This window comes from Micromys minutus, assembly GCF_963924665.1.
Source record: "Micromys minutus genome assembly, chromosome: 5".
Taxonomy (NCBI): domain Eukaryota; kingdom Metazoa; phylum Chordata; class Mammalia; order Rodentia; family Muridae; genus Micromys; species Micromys minutus.
Genome location: NC_137974.1, coordinates 47,306,251 through 47,326,177, shown reverse-complemented (window position 1 = coordinate 47,326,177; position 19,927 = coordinate 47,306,251). Strand labels below are relative to the sequence as shown.

The window sequence follows — 19,927 nt, the reverse complement described above, 5'->3', positions numbered from 1 at the left end:
TGCAAGGGGCAAGTTGCTCATGAGCCTGGGACAAGATGACCACTAGTTAACAACAGGCTAGGGTGGAGCTGCTGGTTCTTTGCTTCAGCTCCTACAGTTTTTGGAGTCAAAATCAGAAGTACCATCTGTGATTGGCCTGCTATACATATCTACATCATGAACTTAAGATCCAGGCATGGGGGCTAGAGAGATGGTTCAGCAGTTAAGAGCATTGACTGCTCTTCCAGAGGTCCTGAGTTCAATTCCCAGCAACCACATGGTGGCTCACAACCATCTATAATAGAATCTGATGCCCTCTTCTGGTGTTCCTGAGGACAGCTACAGTGTGCTTATATAAATATATATAATAAATAAATATTAAAAAAAAAAAAAAGATCCAGACATGGATCCAGAACACACAATGCCAGCTGGGGGCTACTAGGAAATTGCTAGTCAGGAGAATTGAGTGTTGTTTTGTTAACTATCTTAGGGGTTTATGGGAAGAGGCAGGAGATGGAGAGAGAATGAGAGAAAACCCAAGAAAGAAGAAAACAAAGAAGAGGAAGGGGGGGGTGTGTTTAAGGGACAGATGTTTTAAACCTTCACCACAAACAGAGACCACAGACCAAATGTCTAGATCACACAACAAACAGACTAAGAAACCACCCACAACTCAGCACAAATAAAATAGTCCAGAAGAAATTAATTTTATCAGTCTGGAAATTTTTTCTAATATTTTAATTTTTCATGAGTGAAACTACAAACATTTTGTAATTTCTATTCATCTATATATACATCTATGGATCACCATATAAACTTTTCCTTTGTTATGTTAACATAATTAAGACATTGCTAGATTTCCTGACATCTAAACATCCATTCCCCATTCCTGTTCTATCGCTGCTGTTACCACCGCTAACCCGGAGTTAGGACCACAGTTCTTAACACCGTTCTAGACAGCTGAGGTCATAAGTCAGCTGTTTTTAAGCATTAGGAGACCCTGTGCCCATCTCTTCTGATTTCATCTTCCCCCCTCCCACCGCCACTGTGCCTCATTAATAGAACGGTTGTGATGACATCAGGTGGTCAGATAACCCAAAACAATCTTTCAGTCTCAGAATTCTTAACCCAGGTAGTTTATGTCATACAAGCTGGTGTGATATGATGGTGGCTCAGAGCATAAAGGTACCTGTCATCAAGCTGACAACTTGAATTTAAACCCCAAGACCCACATGGCAGACAAAAAAACTGATTCTCTGAAGTCATCCATTGACACTACCACCACACAGACAGCATACATGTGCAAACACACCCCAAAAGATAAACAAACATATAATAGAATGCTTACATGATCAAAGGTTATGAACTGGGCATCTTTAGGAGGGCTCCTGGCATCCACCAGGCTTTTCCCTGACGAACCTTATTAGGGCAGAACAGAAGAATCACTAATTCACGAGGCTTTTAAACACCTCACAAAGGAAGCAACACAAGTGTAGGGATGTGACCAGATTATAAAACCCTTTAGGATACGAACTTGATCACTAGTAAGCAATGAGGAACCAAAGCAAGAATAGTGATCATAATCAATTCCTCTACAGTATACAAATATCAGAAACTGGGAGTTCCGTCTCTATCATTCTGAATCTGAAATATTTCCAAAGCATCCAAGTAGAGATGTCAGAAGGAGAGCTGAGGATACTGTAACTGGATGGTGGAGTCCTTGCTATATGTGCAAGGCCCAGGCATGGTCCCAAACACAAAAAGGATAAGGAGAGACAGAAAAGAAAGGCAGAGATTTGCTTTCTCTTATAAATGCAACACAATAATTGCATGTTCCTATCCTATACCTGTCTCTCCCATCAACACAAGCTCCGTAAGAGCAGAGAGCAGGCTGTTCCAGGTCACTCTTCTACTTTTCTTGTCTCCTGTCCAGATTCAATTTCTGACAAATTCCTGGATAAAGTCACAGCCCCTCTTCACTGGGGTGGCTGGCTCACCTTTAACACCAGGGGGTTTAAACCTTCAGTCATTTGAGCATCTTTGCTGGGTTTTGACAGGTTAGCCTGCTGAGCTCACAGTTTGGTTTCTGTTGCTGCTGACCACTATCACAAACTGCATATATGGACTTCACTAACAACCACCTGCGGCTAACACTTCAAGCATTAGCCATAATGTTGTTTTAATTAAGTTAATAAATAAAGGTCACAGTTCTATACAAAGTTTTATTAATTTGACAGTGTTTACAGTTTTTAAAAAACTGTGTGTTCATCTGCACAGTGCTACTATAAATTTGTCTACAGATAAAATAGAGTTTGCTTAAGGATTTATGCTGCATTTCAATTTATTTTCTAAAGAGATTCAATTTATTGGTCCTTTTCCCCAAAAATATGTACATTTCTAGCATTTCTAAACATGCTGGGCACAGAATGGGTCTACCTGGCAAAAAGAGACCACCTACCACACAAAGGGGGCTCCACCCACATCTGATTCTAGGACATTTTAATGGTGGAAAAAATTAATGCTTTGATTCTTCTATAGCTCCATGTATTAAATATTAATTTCTCTCTGAAATGCTTAAATTATTTTTCATCTTGAAAAATAAAGACACATAAATTGTAGTTTAGAACCCAGGTCATTTATGTAGTAGAAATATAAGAAAGGGCTAAGCAAAGTCTTAAAGGACCACGACGTCAGAGGCGTACACTAATGTTAAATGGACGGATGCTACTTTAAGATGCAATTCTCAGAACCAACACAATTGACACAATTCTCTATTTTTATATGGACAAAGCAAATTGAGGCTATTTTGTTGAAAATTAAGAGAGTGAAGGCTGAATTTAGTTCTAGTACATACTGAATTCAGCAATAATTGTATTTTTTAAATACACAACATGACAGGCACTATGGTAGATAATAATGAATCAGCATGGAGCCATTTAATACACGTCTTGATTAACTCATTGCCTGTCCGGTTCGCACGGGCAGGCTTACATGTCATAATCGTCATAGTTCCCATCATCCCCAGCACTAACACTCCAGCACCTTGATTAGTGCACAGCTCCCAGACGGGCCGTTGCTAATGCTAAATCACTCTCTTCAAGTCTCCTGCCACTGTTCTGCAGGGCCTCCAATTAAATATAATGTCCCTGATGAGCCATATTAATGTGAACAAATTCCTACCAGGGATCCTATCCTATTCCATTTTGCTCCAAAATGCAGAGGAAGTAATTTAGCTAAGCCAAGATAATCAAAACATTTAAAATTGAGAGGGTATAATGTTTCTGCAGAATAAGTTTTTCTAAAGACAAAAATAGCAGAAAAAAATGTCTAAACATCTCAAATGCATTCTTTTCCTGATTAGTTCTTCTTGGAAAGGTCTAGTGTTTCAAATTTGCATAAGTATATACAGTAGATCTTGCTCTGAAAAAAACAGCTAAGTTTTATAAGAGTGAACAACAGTAAGATTTTAAGCAAATTTCACATTCAAAAATGCTTTGATTTGCTGGGCCCAGAGGCCCTGGATGATAAGTTCCAGCTACTCAGGATGGTGAGGATAAAGGATCACTCAAGCCAAGGTGTCAAAGCAACACGGTGAAACCTCAGTGCACATCTGTAACACACACACCACACTCTACCCCCAAGAAAAGTTAATAGCATTTTAATAACCTAATCACCAGAGTAAAACTAAATCAATGAAACCAAGCCCACCCTTCCCTCTCTGACAGGCTTTCTGAGGTTAAGCAAACTCTTCACTGAAGGGTGACTGCTATAGTATCTGTTTAATACTGATAAAAATATTCAGAATAATTCTACAGTTCTCATATGTGGCCTAACTGTTAGGAGGTATTACAACCTAAACAGACTAACTGGAAAATATGGATCATAATCACCAGATCTCAATATATGCATTAGTAGTCAAGGTAACCCAAGAACATATAACTAGTCAGGCCCAGTGGTGCACTTGAGAGGCAGAATCAGGCAGGTCTCTGTGAGTTACAAGCCAGCCTGGTCTACAAAGCAAATTCCAGGACAGCCAAGATGGTTATACAGAAAAACCCAGTCTAGAAAAAAGAAAAAAAGACAAAAAGACTAACAAAAAGAAATACTGTTTAAGGGGCTGACAAGATGGTCCAGTAAGCAAAGACACTTAATACCAACTCTGGTGTCCAGAGTTTGATTCCTACACCCACAGGGTGGTGGGAAAAAGACTCCTGAAATTACCCTCTAACTACACATCTGACATGGTGCACACAGCAGGCCTGGAGAAATGACTCAGCTGTTAAAAGCATTGGCTGCTCTTCCAGGGAACCTAAATTCAATTCCCAGAAACCACAAGAATGGTCCACAACTGTCTGTGCGACTCCAGTCCTAGAAGACCAAGCACCCTCTTATGGCCTCCTTGGACAGCAGGCATACACATGGTATTCATGTATGGACATACTTGTAGGCAAAAAACTCGCACACATAGACATAGAAAGACAGATAGACAGACAGACAGTAAATAAGTAGATAGAAAAATAAAAATGATTTACGATGATATAATAAGTATATGTAAAAAGAAGATGCTACTTAAACATATCACTTTAGGGATAAGCCTGGTAATACACAAGCCTGAAATCCTAACTACTAGAGAGGCTAAGGCAGGAAGTTCTGTAGCATAAAAGTTTTCATTGACTACAGATGAGTTCAAGGTCACCCTGGGAAACTTAGCAATACTCCTGTCTCAGAACTAAAAAAAAAAGCAAAACCAAACACACTTCTCCAGCATGAAACAGTTGAAAAATACCTGAAAATCACCTAAAGGAGGAAAATGCCCAAAACAATTACATTCCAATTGCATTAATCTCGGTAAGTATCTAAGGTAAAACTGGAGATGTGCTAACTAAGATATAATGAAGCTTCTCCAACAACCTCCTACAATGCTGTTTCCCTCAGGTCTCTCATAGCATAGCGTACAGTAATGTATTCCAGTTCCATTTGCCTGATCACTGCCCTCCAGCTTGGTCAACTGGAACCAAGATACCCTAATCACTTAAGCATCACAAAGTCCTCTTTGCCCTCTGTTCCTCCCCAGCCAGCATAAAAATATTATCAAGGGTAGGCATAAAAAAGTGATGACTACCACGCCTTACTGTCAGTCATCCCAGAATACTCACAGGAAACACTACTCCATCTCATTACCAAATCCTAAAGCTGAGAATCAAGTACCCACCAAGAATCACACTCCAAACAGCAAGTGACTTGTGTGTAATAGGAGTCACCGTAAACACTTTCCTAATTTTAGGGTCTTGTCTCAAAGCTGTAAATACCAGCTATTGCTCCATTAAGTTCAGCATGAGTGTGCACAGCAATAAAATGGGAGAACAGCAGAGAAGGTCAAGAGTTGAGACACAGAATCACTTCTCCTCTTCTGAAATAAAGAGTCTAGACCTTTTCAATTTAGCTTGACAAAAATCAAGTTTCTAAACTTGATTTTTAATAAAAAATTAAAAATAGTAGTTTAATAAAAACTACTTTATTCCTCCTACTTGAAAAAACATTTTAGAGTTTTTACTTGAAATTCAAGGAAGGACGAATGGTGGGTATCTGAATGCACCTGGAGATGCAGCAGTCTCCAAAGTCTCCATCTCTTCACTGCCGTACTGTTCACCAAACCAAGGAAATATAGTCCATACCTTCTCTGGAACTGCCTAAAATCGCAGGAAACAGGAACTAACTATGCTGAAATGTCCCTCCTGTACCTTAGCAGTCAACATAATTATGATAAAATCTTCATTAGCAAGACAAGAAATTCTTCCACACTAGCTCTCTTCCTAAGATCCAATAGATTCCAGAGCTGTCTCCTCCCCTTCCTCTAACAAGAATAGCCCTAGTTTACCCCAGCTGAGAATGTGATTTCCCTGTCAAGTTTCCTGGGAAACCACTAGGCCAGAGGTTCTCAACCTGTAGATTGAGACCCCTTGGAAGTTGAATGACCTATTCTCAGGAGTCACCTAAAACCATCAAAAAGTCACAGATATTTACATTATGATTCATAATAGTAGCAAGATTTTAGTTATGAAGTAGCAATGAAAATAATGTTATGTTTAGGGATCACCACCACCTGAAGAATTGTATTAAAGAGTCACAGAATTAGAAGGCTGACAGCCACACTGCTCCAGGCCACTCTTCCACATTTCCACCTGGTTCAATTTCCAAACAAAAACACTGTGTTTACTAGGATTTAAAAAGAAAAACATACAAAATAGCTCAGAAATGATTAGCATACAAAATATTTAGATTCCCTATATAAAATCTGAATGTCCTTACATGAATCCTAAATTTTTCATTTTAATGTTAATTCAAATCACATCTTTTATAGATAAGAAACTCTAAATTATTTTTGCCTTTATTATCCACCATTCTACAGTTCTTGTCTACAGAACATTACTTAGCGTGTCTAATAATGCTATTAGGTCATAGTCAGGACCATATGAATGAGATTATCAAGTTCAAAAGATGCATCAAAAAGGTCCCCTGCCCCTCCACATGTGAGGTCATAGCTCAAGAGCTCCATCTGCAAAGCAGAAAGGAAGCCCTTACCGCCACTTCCCAAACTCTCTAATTATAAAACTCATTTCCTATTGTTTATAAGCTATGGAGTTTATGATACTGTGTTGCCATAGACTGAAGACTATGACAGAGACCAAGAAAGAAAGCAAGACTCACACATCTAAAGTCGGCAATGAATATGGAGATATGACCACCTCATGGGAATAAAATGCTAAGAAAGAAACACTGCAAACAACTTCATACCAATAAACCAGAAAACTTAAATGAAGTGGACAGATTCCTAGAAATATGCAAATTCAGAATAACAACAGAGAATCCACCAAAAAACAATTTTTTTTAAACCTACCCAAAGAGAAAGCCCGCGCAGGCCTCATAGATGAATTGCACTGAACACTTAAATATTGCCAACGCTTCATAAGTGTTTCCACTTCCATTTACCTGATCATTACCAAAATAGAAAGCTTTCCAATCCATGAGGCTAAGACATTCAAATGTTTTGGTAGTTGTTCTGGTGTTTTGACACAGGTTTTCTCTGAGTAGCCCTGGCTGTCCTGGAACTCACTCTGCAGGCCAGGCTGACCTGAAACTCAGAGACATGCATGACTCCACCTTTCCAGTGCAGAAATCAAATGTGTGTGCCACCACACCCAGTCTGCAGAGATACTCGAATACCAACCAAAGAGCCCGCAGTCTCAGATTGCAGGAGGCCACTGCAAGGAATGAGGGCAACCCAAACTCGATCATCTACAAACACAACACAACACAATTGCTGGGGGTGTTTAGGGCCCTGCACTAAGACCTGCTGCTCTTAGCAAACCATCGTGAACAGAAACTTTAGAAGAAACAAAAATAACTACTGTTGAAATTGTCAAATTTTCAAAAAGTTAGCAAAGAATCTGATACATGCAAAACAAGTTTAATTGCTTTTCACTAAAGGATACTTTCAATACAACCATCAAATAAATTATGTAATTAACATTTATTTTCAGCAAACAAGTTTGCGATTCTTTCATCTAGATTTCTGAAAGAGAAGTTACAGTAAGACAAAATAAGTAACGGTTTCAAATAGAACACCTTCTTTTAAAACCACCACACTTTAAAGATCTTTCTGCTAAATTAATTACTGTACTATTAAAAGCGACATAAAGAAAAACACAGTGCCTTGGAAGGATAGCGGCTCATATCTCAGTCCATGAAGGTCTAACACTCAGTACTCTTCCCCACAGGATCGCTCTTACTTACTCATAGTTCGTTTCTGTGAGAAAATGCCTGCTGGGTAACATGCCACATAAATGCCACATAAAATTACACATCGTTCACTGCTTTACCCTGCACCTTCCTCTTCTCAGATCCAATAAGCATCAACCTCTCTCTCCTTCATCAAACTTTCAGCTGAACACGTTTGGGGAGGATCAGGTACTGACAGCATTCCTAGTGATGCTGGAGCTATGCCGGGGAGATACTCATAAGCAAGCGCTGTGTGAAGAGACCACTCATCTCCCAACCTAACTTCCTCAGGTTTTGGTTTAAGCTTTTTGTTGACTAGCAATAAGCCTGGTAATCTTGGTCTAAATCTTGGAGGAAAGAAAATGAGTTAAGACATTATAGTACTTCCATTGTGTTCGTGATAACAGGGACCTATTAGTTTTAAAAAGTGAATATGCCTTTTGCAAGTGCAGGAAAAATAAAGCAAATTTCTTTCACTTCTGTCCTAAGAGACAGAACAAAATAAAAATATACTTACAGAACTGGCATCGACATCGCTGTGAATGGCAACCGTCCGGATGCCCATCTTCTTGCAGGTTTTAATAACCTAGTCAAAACACACAACTTGTTAAGATCCATGTGCAAAGGAATGTTAATATATTTCCAAGCAAAACAGAAAATAATTCAAATCCTACTCACCCTACAAGCAATTTCTCCTCTGTTAGCAATGAGAATTTTATCAAAAGTCTGACAAGAAACGAAAAAGAAAATAGTTAATATTACTTTGAGATTTAAAAAGCAATATTTTCCACAATTATTAATAAATATATTTCTAGTAAACATTTACTTTCTAGAGTAATCGTAAACGTTATGAATAATATGTTCCTTTATAATCAGAAAGCAATTAAATTCATCTAACTGCATCTGGCCCTTTAATAACTTGATTAAAGCATCAATTGTCTAGGTTAATTTATTGAATAATTAAACTACATTGATTGCCACAAAGAAACGTGCCTACCATATCAAAGATTCTGAATTCAACTCCCAGCACTTGTTCTTACAGAGGACCCAGTCTCAGTTCTCAACACCCACATGTCACCTCACAACCGTCCATACATAACCCCAGTTCCAGGGGACCAAATATTCTTTCCTGACTTCCGAAGGCACCAAGCACAATGTGGTATACATGCCAACATGATGGTGAGCACTCATACACATAACATAAAAATAAAATAGAAGGTACTCCTGCGTCTTAGGGAAGATAGTATTTTAGCCTATGTGGAAAGTTTAAAATCTCAAAACTGGAAAGACTTAACCTCTATAACAAATATGGCTTATACTACTAGCCTGAGACTATCCTTCCTGCCTGGGAAACTCCTAACCTAAAGAAACTCTGAAGCAGTCACAATCTTGGTCACATAGACCCTTAAGATAATCTACTCTTGCACAGGCATAATACTGTGAAGTCATTAGCTTTCTTTATCCAAATGGCAACAATAACTGTTGAACAGTATGTATCTCCTAAGAAAAACACACTTACTCACGGGAGCTGCATTTGAAACAGTCAAGTTCTAACTAGTGCTGGAGAGTTCACCCTACTGGTGTGGGTGCAGGAGAGCTAGTAGGAGGAACAACTCAGATACCACTCAGTGTGAAAGGGCCAATCCTGCAGATCCAAAGGACTTACTGCCATTTAAAGAACAGATACTTTATGCTCTCTCTATAAGAGCCACCGCTAAGGTAATGCCCTGAAAGAAAACATAAAAGCAGTCATCCTCTGCTCGCTTCCTTCTTTCTTTCTGTTCTCTGTGCTAAGCCTATCTACTAAGCTCTAAACTACCAGGCCCTTCTCCCCATTAAGAGAGCATTAGAAGGAATGAGCTCATCCTGTGTCCCAGGTACTTTGTGGAGGAGTGGAAGAACTCTAGACAGTCAATCAATCACTGAATGTTTCTGAGCAGCAGGATAGCAGGGCCAGCAAGGGGAACTACTGGGAAGACCCAAATTCAATGTGGTATTCGTGCCAAAGCACACTGTGACATGTGGAGAGTGTTAAGGACAGGCTCTCTTCATTGGGCATAAATGCCACCTGAGATCAAGCATATAAAAGGCACCCAATCACTGTGCTGCCCACAATAACACTGAGCCACTCAAGCTTCCTAATCTTACCAAACAAATCCCCAAGGACAAATAAACTAAGTCCTTCTCTTAATGGGCATGTATATGAAACAAATAACCATGCTCAAACTTTAAAAACTCCTTGTAGGGATACACATGACTGCACACATGTGCAGTCCATCACTGAGAGGGCTAAGGGAAGATGATCACGTGTTACCCTCAGATAATCAGATCACATCTCAAATAAACAAGTAAAAATGCTTGACAGTAAATAGCTACACAAATAGATGGACATATTATTAATATCTTTTTCCTACCTTATTTAACCTGATATAAGTCAGTAGTAAAATGTTGAATATGGAGAAAATCGAGGACCAAGAAGATGACTCAGTTGGTAAAACCCCCATGTGAAAACTTGAGAATCGGAGCTCAAATCCCAACACTCATGGAAAAGCTGGGTATAATGACACATGTCTGTATCTCTAATCTGGGGTAATGACACATGTCTGTATCTCTAACACTGCTGTAATGACACATGTCTGTATCTCTAACACTGCTGTAATGACACATGTCTATATCTCTAACCTGGGGTAATGGCACATGTCTGTATCTCTAATCTGGGGTAATGGCACATGTCTGTATCTTGAACACTAGTATAATGACACATGTCTGTATCTCTAATCTGGTATAATGACACATGTCTGTATCTCTAACACTGCTGTAATGGCACATGTCTGTATCTCTAACCTGGGGTAATGGCACATGTCTGTATCTCTAACACTGCTGTAATGGCACATGTCTGTATCTCTAACCTGGGGTAATGGCACATGTCTGTATCTCTAACACTGCTGTAATGGCACATGTCTGTATCTCTAACCTGGGGTAATGGCACATGTCTGTATCTCTAACACTGCTGTAATGGCACATGTCTGTATCTCTAATCTGGGGTAATGGCACATGTCTGTATCTCTAACACTGTTGTAATGGCACATGTCTGTATCTCTAATCTGGGGTAATGGCACATGTCTGTATCTCTAATCTGAGGTAATGGCACATGTCTGTATCTCTAACACTGTTGTAATGACACATGTCTGTATCTCTAATCTGGGGTAATGGCACATGTCTGTATCTCAAACACTGGTATAATGACACATGTCTGTTTCTCTAATCTGGGGTAATGGCACATGTCTGTATCTCTAATCTGGGGTAATGGCACTTGTCTGTATCTCTAGCACACCCAGGCTGATCTACATAATGAATTCCAGTGCAGCCAGGGCTACAAAGAAATGTTTGTCTCAAAATAAACTAATTAATTACTTAAATGAAGAGCAATCAAAGGAAAGTATCTGATATTGACATTTGGTCTCCACATAGATGTCTACACATGAATATGCACAATTATACACATCCAGTGCATATATATACACATTCACACAAGCAGATCGTTGAGCCCTGTTGTTGAGTGTTGGCGTTCCTCCAGGACCCCACTGTCCTTTGCTCTCTGGCAACTATGAAGTAAGTAGCTTCCTCCAGACATTCCCACCACTGGGATATTCTGCCGTACCAAAGACCCAGGATTAGTAGCCCTGAGAGTAAAGATTTAATTCTCTGAAACCACAAAACTAAAATAATTTCTTACAAAGTTTAAAAAGTACATAAGTAAAGCAGGCATTGTCATCTCCAATCCTTCACTTAACTAGAGAACAAAGTGTTAGCTTTTTATATGCTTGTACATCATGTTTTAATTCTTAATCTTTGTTTCCTATCCTAGCAATTCCATGGCCTCTGTCTTAGTTTGGGCTTTATTGCTGAGAAGAGACACCATGACCCAGGCAACTCCTATAAAAAACAACACTTAATTGGGGCTGGCTTACAGGTTCTGAGGTTCAGTCCATTATTATCATGGCAGGAAACATGCCAGTGTCCCTCCAATGGCTCTGGAGGAGCTGAGAGTTCTACATCTTCATCCAAAGGCAGACAGAAGACTGGTTTTCAGGCAGCTAGGACCAGGATCTTAAAGCCCACAGCCACAGTGACACACTTCCTCCAACAAGTCCTCACCTTCTAATAGTGCCACTCCCTGGGCCCAGCATGTCCAAGCCACCACACATTCATATGTTCTCCTCCTAATTGTATTTGTTTGTAGAGTATATACATGCCGCCCTCCTATAAGATAAACCCATCCATCATTTGCTTCCTTTCTATAGATTCCTTCTTTTCTTATTCATAATTTTTCTTCTTGAGACCACTTTAACTCTCTATCCCTGGTGTCAGGTCTCCTCATACTCCAGATTGTAACAACACATAAAACAGCTCAATGCTTCACAAGAACGCAGTAAATCCGTTGGAAATGTAGTTAGAGGCAATTGTGAACTAATGCATATTGGTGCTGAGAAACAAACTCTTAACCACTAAAGTCATCTCTCCAGCCCCTGAATCCTTTGATGCAAATAAGAAACACTACCAAACTCAAACTGTACTCTACAAATGAAGAATGGAACAAAGATTGAGCCACTTTTAAACCTATGATACAGGGGCCGGGGCAAGACTCACTGGGTACGAGCAGTAGCTGAAAAAGCACAGGGAGCAGAGTTCAAAGCTCTTACAATAACAGCAATGCCTGGGCAAGGCCACTCAGTGCCTGTGACCCACACACAGTGAGAGGAGGACACAGGAGGATCCTGGGGCTTGCTGAAGGCCTAATTGCAGGTTCAGTAAGGGACCCTGTCTCAAGGGACTGTCAGAGAATGACAGAGCAGAACCCCAGATGTCTTTTTCTGGACTCCACATGAACATGCACGCATGCAGGCAGGCATGCACATATAGAAAAAAGAAAAATAGAAAAGAACCCTACAATACTTCAGCAGTGCAATAAATAATTATAATATCATTACAATTCAGTCAGTCCAGTGAACATCATGTGGCAACAAGAAAGTAAAGCCAGTCTAACTTAGCTATTGAGAGCATTTTTAACATACTTACTTTTTCTTTAGGTTCATATTCCACAGAACTGAGACTTCGGGACACCAGTAGGCATTGCTGTGAATAGACTGGAGCGTGCTATTTAAAAACAGAAAAAAAAGTGAAAGCAGTTAGACTCTTGTGGATTTCACCTTTTCTCGGGGTTCTTTCTCCAGTTTGCTTCCACCTGAGATTTTCAGTGTATACGTGCCCTGCTAAGAATAGAACCTAGTTGCCGAAGGGAAACCTTTACTGAAGACACGTCCCCTCGACATGTAAGAAGAGCCAAAGGTATGAGGCAAAGGAGAAGAAAAGTAAACATGGAAACAGGAGAGAGAGTAAGAGGTGGCCCACCACAGGCAGCCTCTGGCGGGGGTGGCAGTTCTTACTCTAGACTGGCCACAAACCCAGACGGAAGACTAGCTGTGTGTTCCAAGGGCAGGGACCAGTCTACCATTCTCAAGGCACTGGGTACTTAGTACATACATAAATAAATAATACAGTGGTGGCCTCATAGATTTTTTTATTTTAACAATGACTAGTAACTAATAACATGTCCTTTTTATCTGTTGAAGTCATGAGTGATGACTTTTTTTCTGGCACAAAAAGGACTTGATGGCTAAAAATTCAAAATTATCAGCTTCCCTTCTAGCATATGGTTAACTACTTCTGGAGAAAGTATGTCTTAACGCCTTAAGACATGAAGGAAATGAGAGTAATAAACCGTGTCGCATGCTCTCTTGTTCTCTCCCCATTCCCTCCCCCACTTTCCATGTGCTCATGGCTGGCCTCCACTTCTACACTCCTCCTCTCTGTCTGTCTGTCTGTCTGCTCTCTCTCTCTCTCTCTCTCTACTACCCTGTTAAATTTCCTCGCCCATGCCCTGAATAAACTCTATTCTATACTAATGAATGAATGAATGAATGAATGAATGAATGAATAAATAAATAAATAAATAAATAAATAAATATCACACACATGAGATGAGGTCACACTATGCCTATGACTGAATGTCTTCATTACTGATTTAGGTTTGAATTTTGGTTTTTGAGACAGGGACTCACTGTGTGGCCCTGACTAGCCTAAAACTAGATAGATAAATTTGACCCCAAGCTCTCAGAGACCCAAGTAATGGGATGAAAAATGCACGCCATCCTGTCCAGCTGGGTGTCTTTACTTGGACAAGTGTCTTTCTTAAGCTTTTGTGTCATGTTGTGCTCTCTTTAGGGAATGTCTATTTAAATTCTATAGCTATTATTCAAATTTCATTTTTGTTTTATTTCATAAGATAGGGTTTCTCCATGAAGCCATTTTTGTTTTTTGTTTTTTTTTTCAGAGATGTGTGTGACTTTATATTGCAGCTCTGTTTTGAGTACATCCTTAATTTATAGTTCAATTCTCCCTGGTGAACTGACATACCCAAGATGGAGACCCATCCCCCTCAGGGCTCAGACACTGGCTGTCCCCACTGGCAGCTCTGATCTCACACTGGGGGTTCAACTTTTTCTTTCCTGGGCAGTCCTTGCTTTGGGGTAGGAAGCATGGGTTTTCTTTTCAGTTCCATGGCGCTGGTCGGTCTAGTGGTCTCTTGTCTTGGGGCTTGAGGATGGGTCATCCACATAGAAGTTTCTGGTGATCTTGGGAAGAGCAAACTCGACTCCTTTCAGCTCAGGGGTCAGCACGATCTGGCAGCCCAGTCTCAAGTTCTCCTGGAGAAGTGGAGCCATGTCTAACATGTCGTCTTCCCTCTCCTCAGGTGGAGGCAGAAGATCCAGGCAGGCCTCACTCACATAAACATGGCAGGTGAAGCATGCCAGGGATGCTTCACTGCCCCTTCCAGGTCCACCCCGTGGTGCTGGGTCAGATGAAGAACACTGTCCTCAGCTCTGCCCTTCACCAGGATCTGCTTGCCAGAGCAGTCCAGAAACACCACCTCTATGAATCCTTGACTATCCTGGAACTTGCTCTGTAGATCAGGCTGGCCTCAAACTAAGAGATCCACCTATCTCTGCCTCCCAAGTGCTAGGATTAAAGGGTGCATCACCACCACCAAGCTCAAACTGGATTTTCATTCACTGCTATGTTGTGAGGAATCTTGATATATTCTAGACTCATGCCTTTGTCGGGTATATAATCGCAATTATTTGATCTCATTCTATATATTTGTTTTTTACTTTCTACATGTCCTTTGAAACTTAAAAAAGTTAATCTTCATTAAATCTAATGCCTTGTTTGCCATTTGTATATTTTAAGCCACAGTGGACAAACTTTTCCAAGTCAGAAAGTTAAAACAAGAAATTTGCATAACCAAGTTTTGAGAAAAAGGTGTGTTGGGAGAGTATATGGATCTGGGGATAAAAGTGCTTGTCATGCAGTTCTGAAGACTTGAGTTTGATCTCAGGAACCCACAATGGAAGGAAAGAGCTGATGCTTGCAATCTGTCCTCTTACCTTTACCCAGACATGGTCATGCATGTCTAGGCACATGCACACACATACAAATAGAAAATGAAATTTAAAAACAGCTCACATATATACAAAGAACTCGAGAAGTTAGACTCCAGAGAGTCAACCAATCCTATTTAAAAAAATGGGGTACAGAGCTAAACGAAGCATTCTCAATTGAGGAATATCGGATGGCTGAGAAGCATCTAAGGAAGTGCTTGACATTCCTAGTCATGGGGGGGAATGCAAATCAAAACAACCCTGAGATTCCACCTCATACCAACCAGAACTAAGATCAAAAACTCAGATGACAGCAAATGCTGGCAAGGATGCGGAGAAAAAGAAACACTCCTCCACTGTTGGTGGGATTGTAAACTGATACAACCACTCTGGAAATCAGTCTGGCGGTTCCTCAGAAAATTGGACATAATACTACCTGAAGATCCAGCTATTCCACTTCTGGGCATATACCCCAAAGATGCTCCAACATACAATAAGGACACATGTTCCACTATGTTCATAGCAGCCTTATAATAGCCAGAAGCTGGAAAGAACCCAGATGTCCTTCAGTAGATGAATGGATACAGAAATTGTGGTACATTTATACAATGGAGTACTACTCAGCTATCAGAAACAATGATTTTATGAAATTCTTAAGAAAATGGATGCATCTAGAGAATATCATCCTGAGTGAGATAACCCAGTCACAAAAGAACAGACATAATATGCAGTCACTGATAATTGGATACTAGTCACAGAAAGCTCTGAACACCCAAAAAACAACTCACAGATCATATGAATCTCAAAAAAGGAAAGACCAAAAAGTGGAATCCTCAGTCCTTCTAAGAAAAAAAAAAGCAACAACAAGTATATAGCACCCACTCAGAGTGGAGTACACCTAGGCCTTAAATCATTAATAACTCAAGAGCTAAGAAGATAGTCTTGTGGCAATTTTTGGTATTTAAAAATCATTATGTTCAATCTATACACACCAAGAAAACTTTGACTATTTTCATGTTACATTTGGTTTTACATGTACTTTATGCTTATGGTAACTAGTAAGATTTAAATGCATACTATCAAACCTTTAAAAAAAATTAAGTACTGACAAAAATATATTCATATAGTTTTATCCCAAAATGCTCTTTAAAATCTGTACATGTATATTTCTCTTTTTTTTTTTTTAAATAAAGTTGTAAGAAAAAAAAAAGACACACTAGCCTGGCACAAGCCTATGATGGCTCTGAGGAGGATGGACCACTGGGCTTGCGAGGCTTACTTGGGCTGTAGAGTATGCTCTGTCTCAAAAAACAAACAGGAGGGATGGCTCACATGCATGAGGACTGGAGCATTTGGATCCTTGGCATCCACATAAAAAAGCCAAGTGTGCCAGTATGCCCCTATCATCCCAGGGCTAAGGGGCAAAATCAAAAACAGGGATTCTAGGAGCTCACTAGCCAGCTAGCCTAGCAAACTACTGAGTTCTAAGTGCAAGATCTTGTCTCAAAAAAAAAAACCAAAACAAAAACAAAAACAAAAAAACAGCTCACTTGTTTAGTAGTTGCTGGCAAAGACAGACCCAAAACTAGAAGAGCGGAAAACCCAAAGAGCAAAAGGTAATTAGTGTTGCCTCCTAGAATGCTATAAAAACACACTCATATGAGGAAGAGTGTCTTATATGTTTTAAACTAAAGTTAAACACATATGCTTTTACAAGCATAAAGTCTCGGACTGTAAAATGTATTCTGTACTTGAAACAAGAGGAGACATGAAAGAAGTAGCTGGCTAAAGGAAGCCTTCGCACTGCCGAGAAAGACTGACTGAGAACAGGAATCAAAGTATGTGTGCTATGTCCACATTACATACCAAGATCACATTCCATCTTCCTTCTGTAATACCACAAATTCTACACACCAGAAAGTTGAATCCGGCCAGTTTCTAGCTTTTGAAGATCATGGAGCTACAAAAGTCTGACTTTTAATTTAAAGATAGAAACAAATGGCATCTTCCATGACATTGGTGCCTACTGGAAGTTATCATTTGAGTGGGAAAGGGTGGTGTACCGAGTGGTTCCACCCATTCCCTCTATGTTCAGATAAAAATTCAGCTATCTAGACTTTCAGAGAACTAATAAAAAAATTAATGATAAATGAGTTTTCAAAGAATTGATAATTCCAACCTTCTATGGCCCTCAGTGGAACAGCTACAAAAAGTTCAGTCTTCACAACAAACTTACTAACAAAGATAATACTCCTTCCTCAAAAAAAAATAAAAATAAAAAAATAAAAAACAAACAAACAAAAAAAAAAAACAAATTGCATATTTAGCTTCAGCCAACTCTGAACTCTGAAAGCAAACCTGAGGTGTGGAAGCTGGCTGAGCATTTCTCACAAGTCGGCTAGGTCCCATACACAATGGGGGGTAGAGCAGTACCTACAGCCCACCCACTGAACAGAGGAGCTGGCATTCTGAGTAGCTCTCTAACACTGTAGCCACACACTGGCCCACTGCAGCAGCATGCCAGCATGCCCTGTTAAAAATGATACTTTAGCCAGGCATGGTGGTGCACTCCTTTAATCCTTAAAGCACTTGGGAGGCAGAGGCAGGAGGATCTCTGAGTTCTAGGCCTTTTCTTTTCTGATACTTACTAAGCATGGAAAACCTAAGAAACCCGTGTGTAGTGAAACACATTGGCTGCAGCTGCTTGCGAGGCTGACACAGGAGAGTTGCAAGTTCAAAGACAATGAGTGTAACCTCCCCTGCCGGACAACAAGCCAGAGGAGTTCATATAAACTGAAGCTCCGAGGAAGGCTCCATTAAAATCACCTATAATAAAGATTCTAGAAGGGACAAGCAAGTGAGCGCCATGAGCAAAGGCTCACAAGCCTGGTCTGATGCTCTAAATTTGATCTCCTGGCCCCAAATGGAAAAAGAAGGGAACTAACTCCCACAAATTGTCCTTTAATCTCCTCCACACATGCAACATGGCATGTAAGCAACCACAAACTGAATGAATGAATGAATGAATGAATGAATGAATGAATGAGTAAATGAATGAATGAATTTTTTTAGAAGCTTCTACAGCACTACCAAGGATTTCATGATTGTGGACCACTAAAATCTCACAGGTCCAGAATTATCTTTGACTTTCTTGAGTCTCCTTAATAGTTACTTAGTACCCACTTTCTGAATCTGGCCTAACACATCAAATACCAGGTAAAACCATGTTAAATTGGCTAATAGCTTTCCTAGAACCAAAGACTAAGATTGTTTTCAAATAATATCTGAAACCTATAGTGGATATTTCTTCACTTTTTTTAATCCATCCACCCAATTTCCTCACCAATGTAGTTGACCAATGCCAAGTTTACTTTCTGCTCTGTAACTATAAGGTTTGTGTAACCACTGTCATTGTTATTTAGGGCAACTTAAAGCTATCCCAGGTCATGGTGTGTAGTCTTAGACTTTTTTAAAACCTACTTTTAATAAGTAAACTCCCTTCTAGCCTACCACCCACCAGAGGTAGTGGAAAGGAAACGGTAGAGTAAAGGGGGATGTTGAAGCAAGTCCAGTCTGTGTTATCAGGATATTAGCAGTTCAGTTCACATGGCAAACACTAATCAGCAATGGCAGATTGATCCAGAAGAAACCACAAGGCTCGGCCAATCAGCCCCAAGAAACTACTGGAACACTAACAGTAGTTCTTTTTTGGTGTGTTTCTCTCTATGAAGTCACAATAACCAAAAGAGAATGGTAAGGCATACCAATACCATCCAGCATTGTCAGCAAAACCCAGTGATGACCAGTAAAGAAAGGCAAGGTGAACCAATACCACACAGCACCGTCCACTGTCTGCTGGGTTATATTTATATCCTTTGCAAACACCACATGTCCTCCCAAGCATCTAGCGAAACATCACATGCCCTTTTTCCCGGGTGACTCCAGAAAAACATGTGCCTATTCTTAGCAAAACACACATCTTCCTCAGCAAAAACATCCTCTCATAGCAGTTTCCAGAATGACACAACTGAGTCTCCAAAGAAACCAGAAATGTCCACTTCAATGCTTACTCATATTTGACTCCAGTACTACCATCTCTTATTCCCTTTCAGATAAGAGCTTTGCATCAGCAGAGCTCAGTGGTAAAGTGAACAGAGCCCATACAATATGAACATTTTGAGGAAAAATTTTTAAACAACTGCACCTAAAACAACTAAGAAAACTACCACAGTCAAAAAAATTAAAGAAGAAAAGGAAACACAAGATAACATACTAGCACTGATTCTCTTCCTTGGAAAGAAAGGGCCCTTGCATATTCCACTCCTAGGGAGAAATAAGTGCCTGGTCAGCATGGCACGTGGATGCAGCGTGACCACCAGGAGCGCATGGGCTGAAGCTCAGTACCACTCCTGCAGAACTGTAAGACGTGGAACAAATCACTCCGAAGGGCCTTTCATAAAGTGCAAGCCATATCTCCTTAGATCCCAAGAGATTCGTCAAAAGGATCACAATGCTCTTTAAAGGCTGTCAAGTGCCCCTAAACGTAAGATATCACACAAAAGCTCAAAGTGTCCAGCTTTGACCTCAAAAAAAGCACACCAAGGCACTTATGACCTGCCACGAGAGTAATAATACTCATTAAACAACTGTCATCTACACTCCAACAT

The 19,927-nt window shown here is 40.0% G+C and overlaps 1 protein-coding gene across 2 annotated transcripts in view; it reads right to left on the bottom strand.

Annotated features, from left to right (window-relative positions):
• Positions 1-19,927, bottom strand: part of PCCA (propionyl-CoA carboxylase subunit alpha) — a 277,273-nt gene that overhangs the window by 245,844 nt on the left and 11,502 nt on the right. For both annotated transcript variants that reach the window (XM_080916684.1, XM_080916685.1), the window contains exons 2-4: positions 12,838-12,915; positions 8,437-8,484; positions 8,276-8,344 (exon numbers count right to left, since the gene is read on the bottom strand). In XM_080916684.1, the coding sequence (XP_080772810.1) occupies positions 8,276-8,344; positions 8,437-8,484; positions 12,838-12,915 (195 nt within the window). The remainder of the gene's footprint in view (positions 1-8,275; positions 8,345-8,436; positions 8,485-12,837; positions 12,916-19,927) is intronic.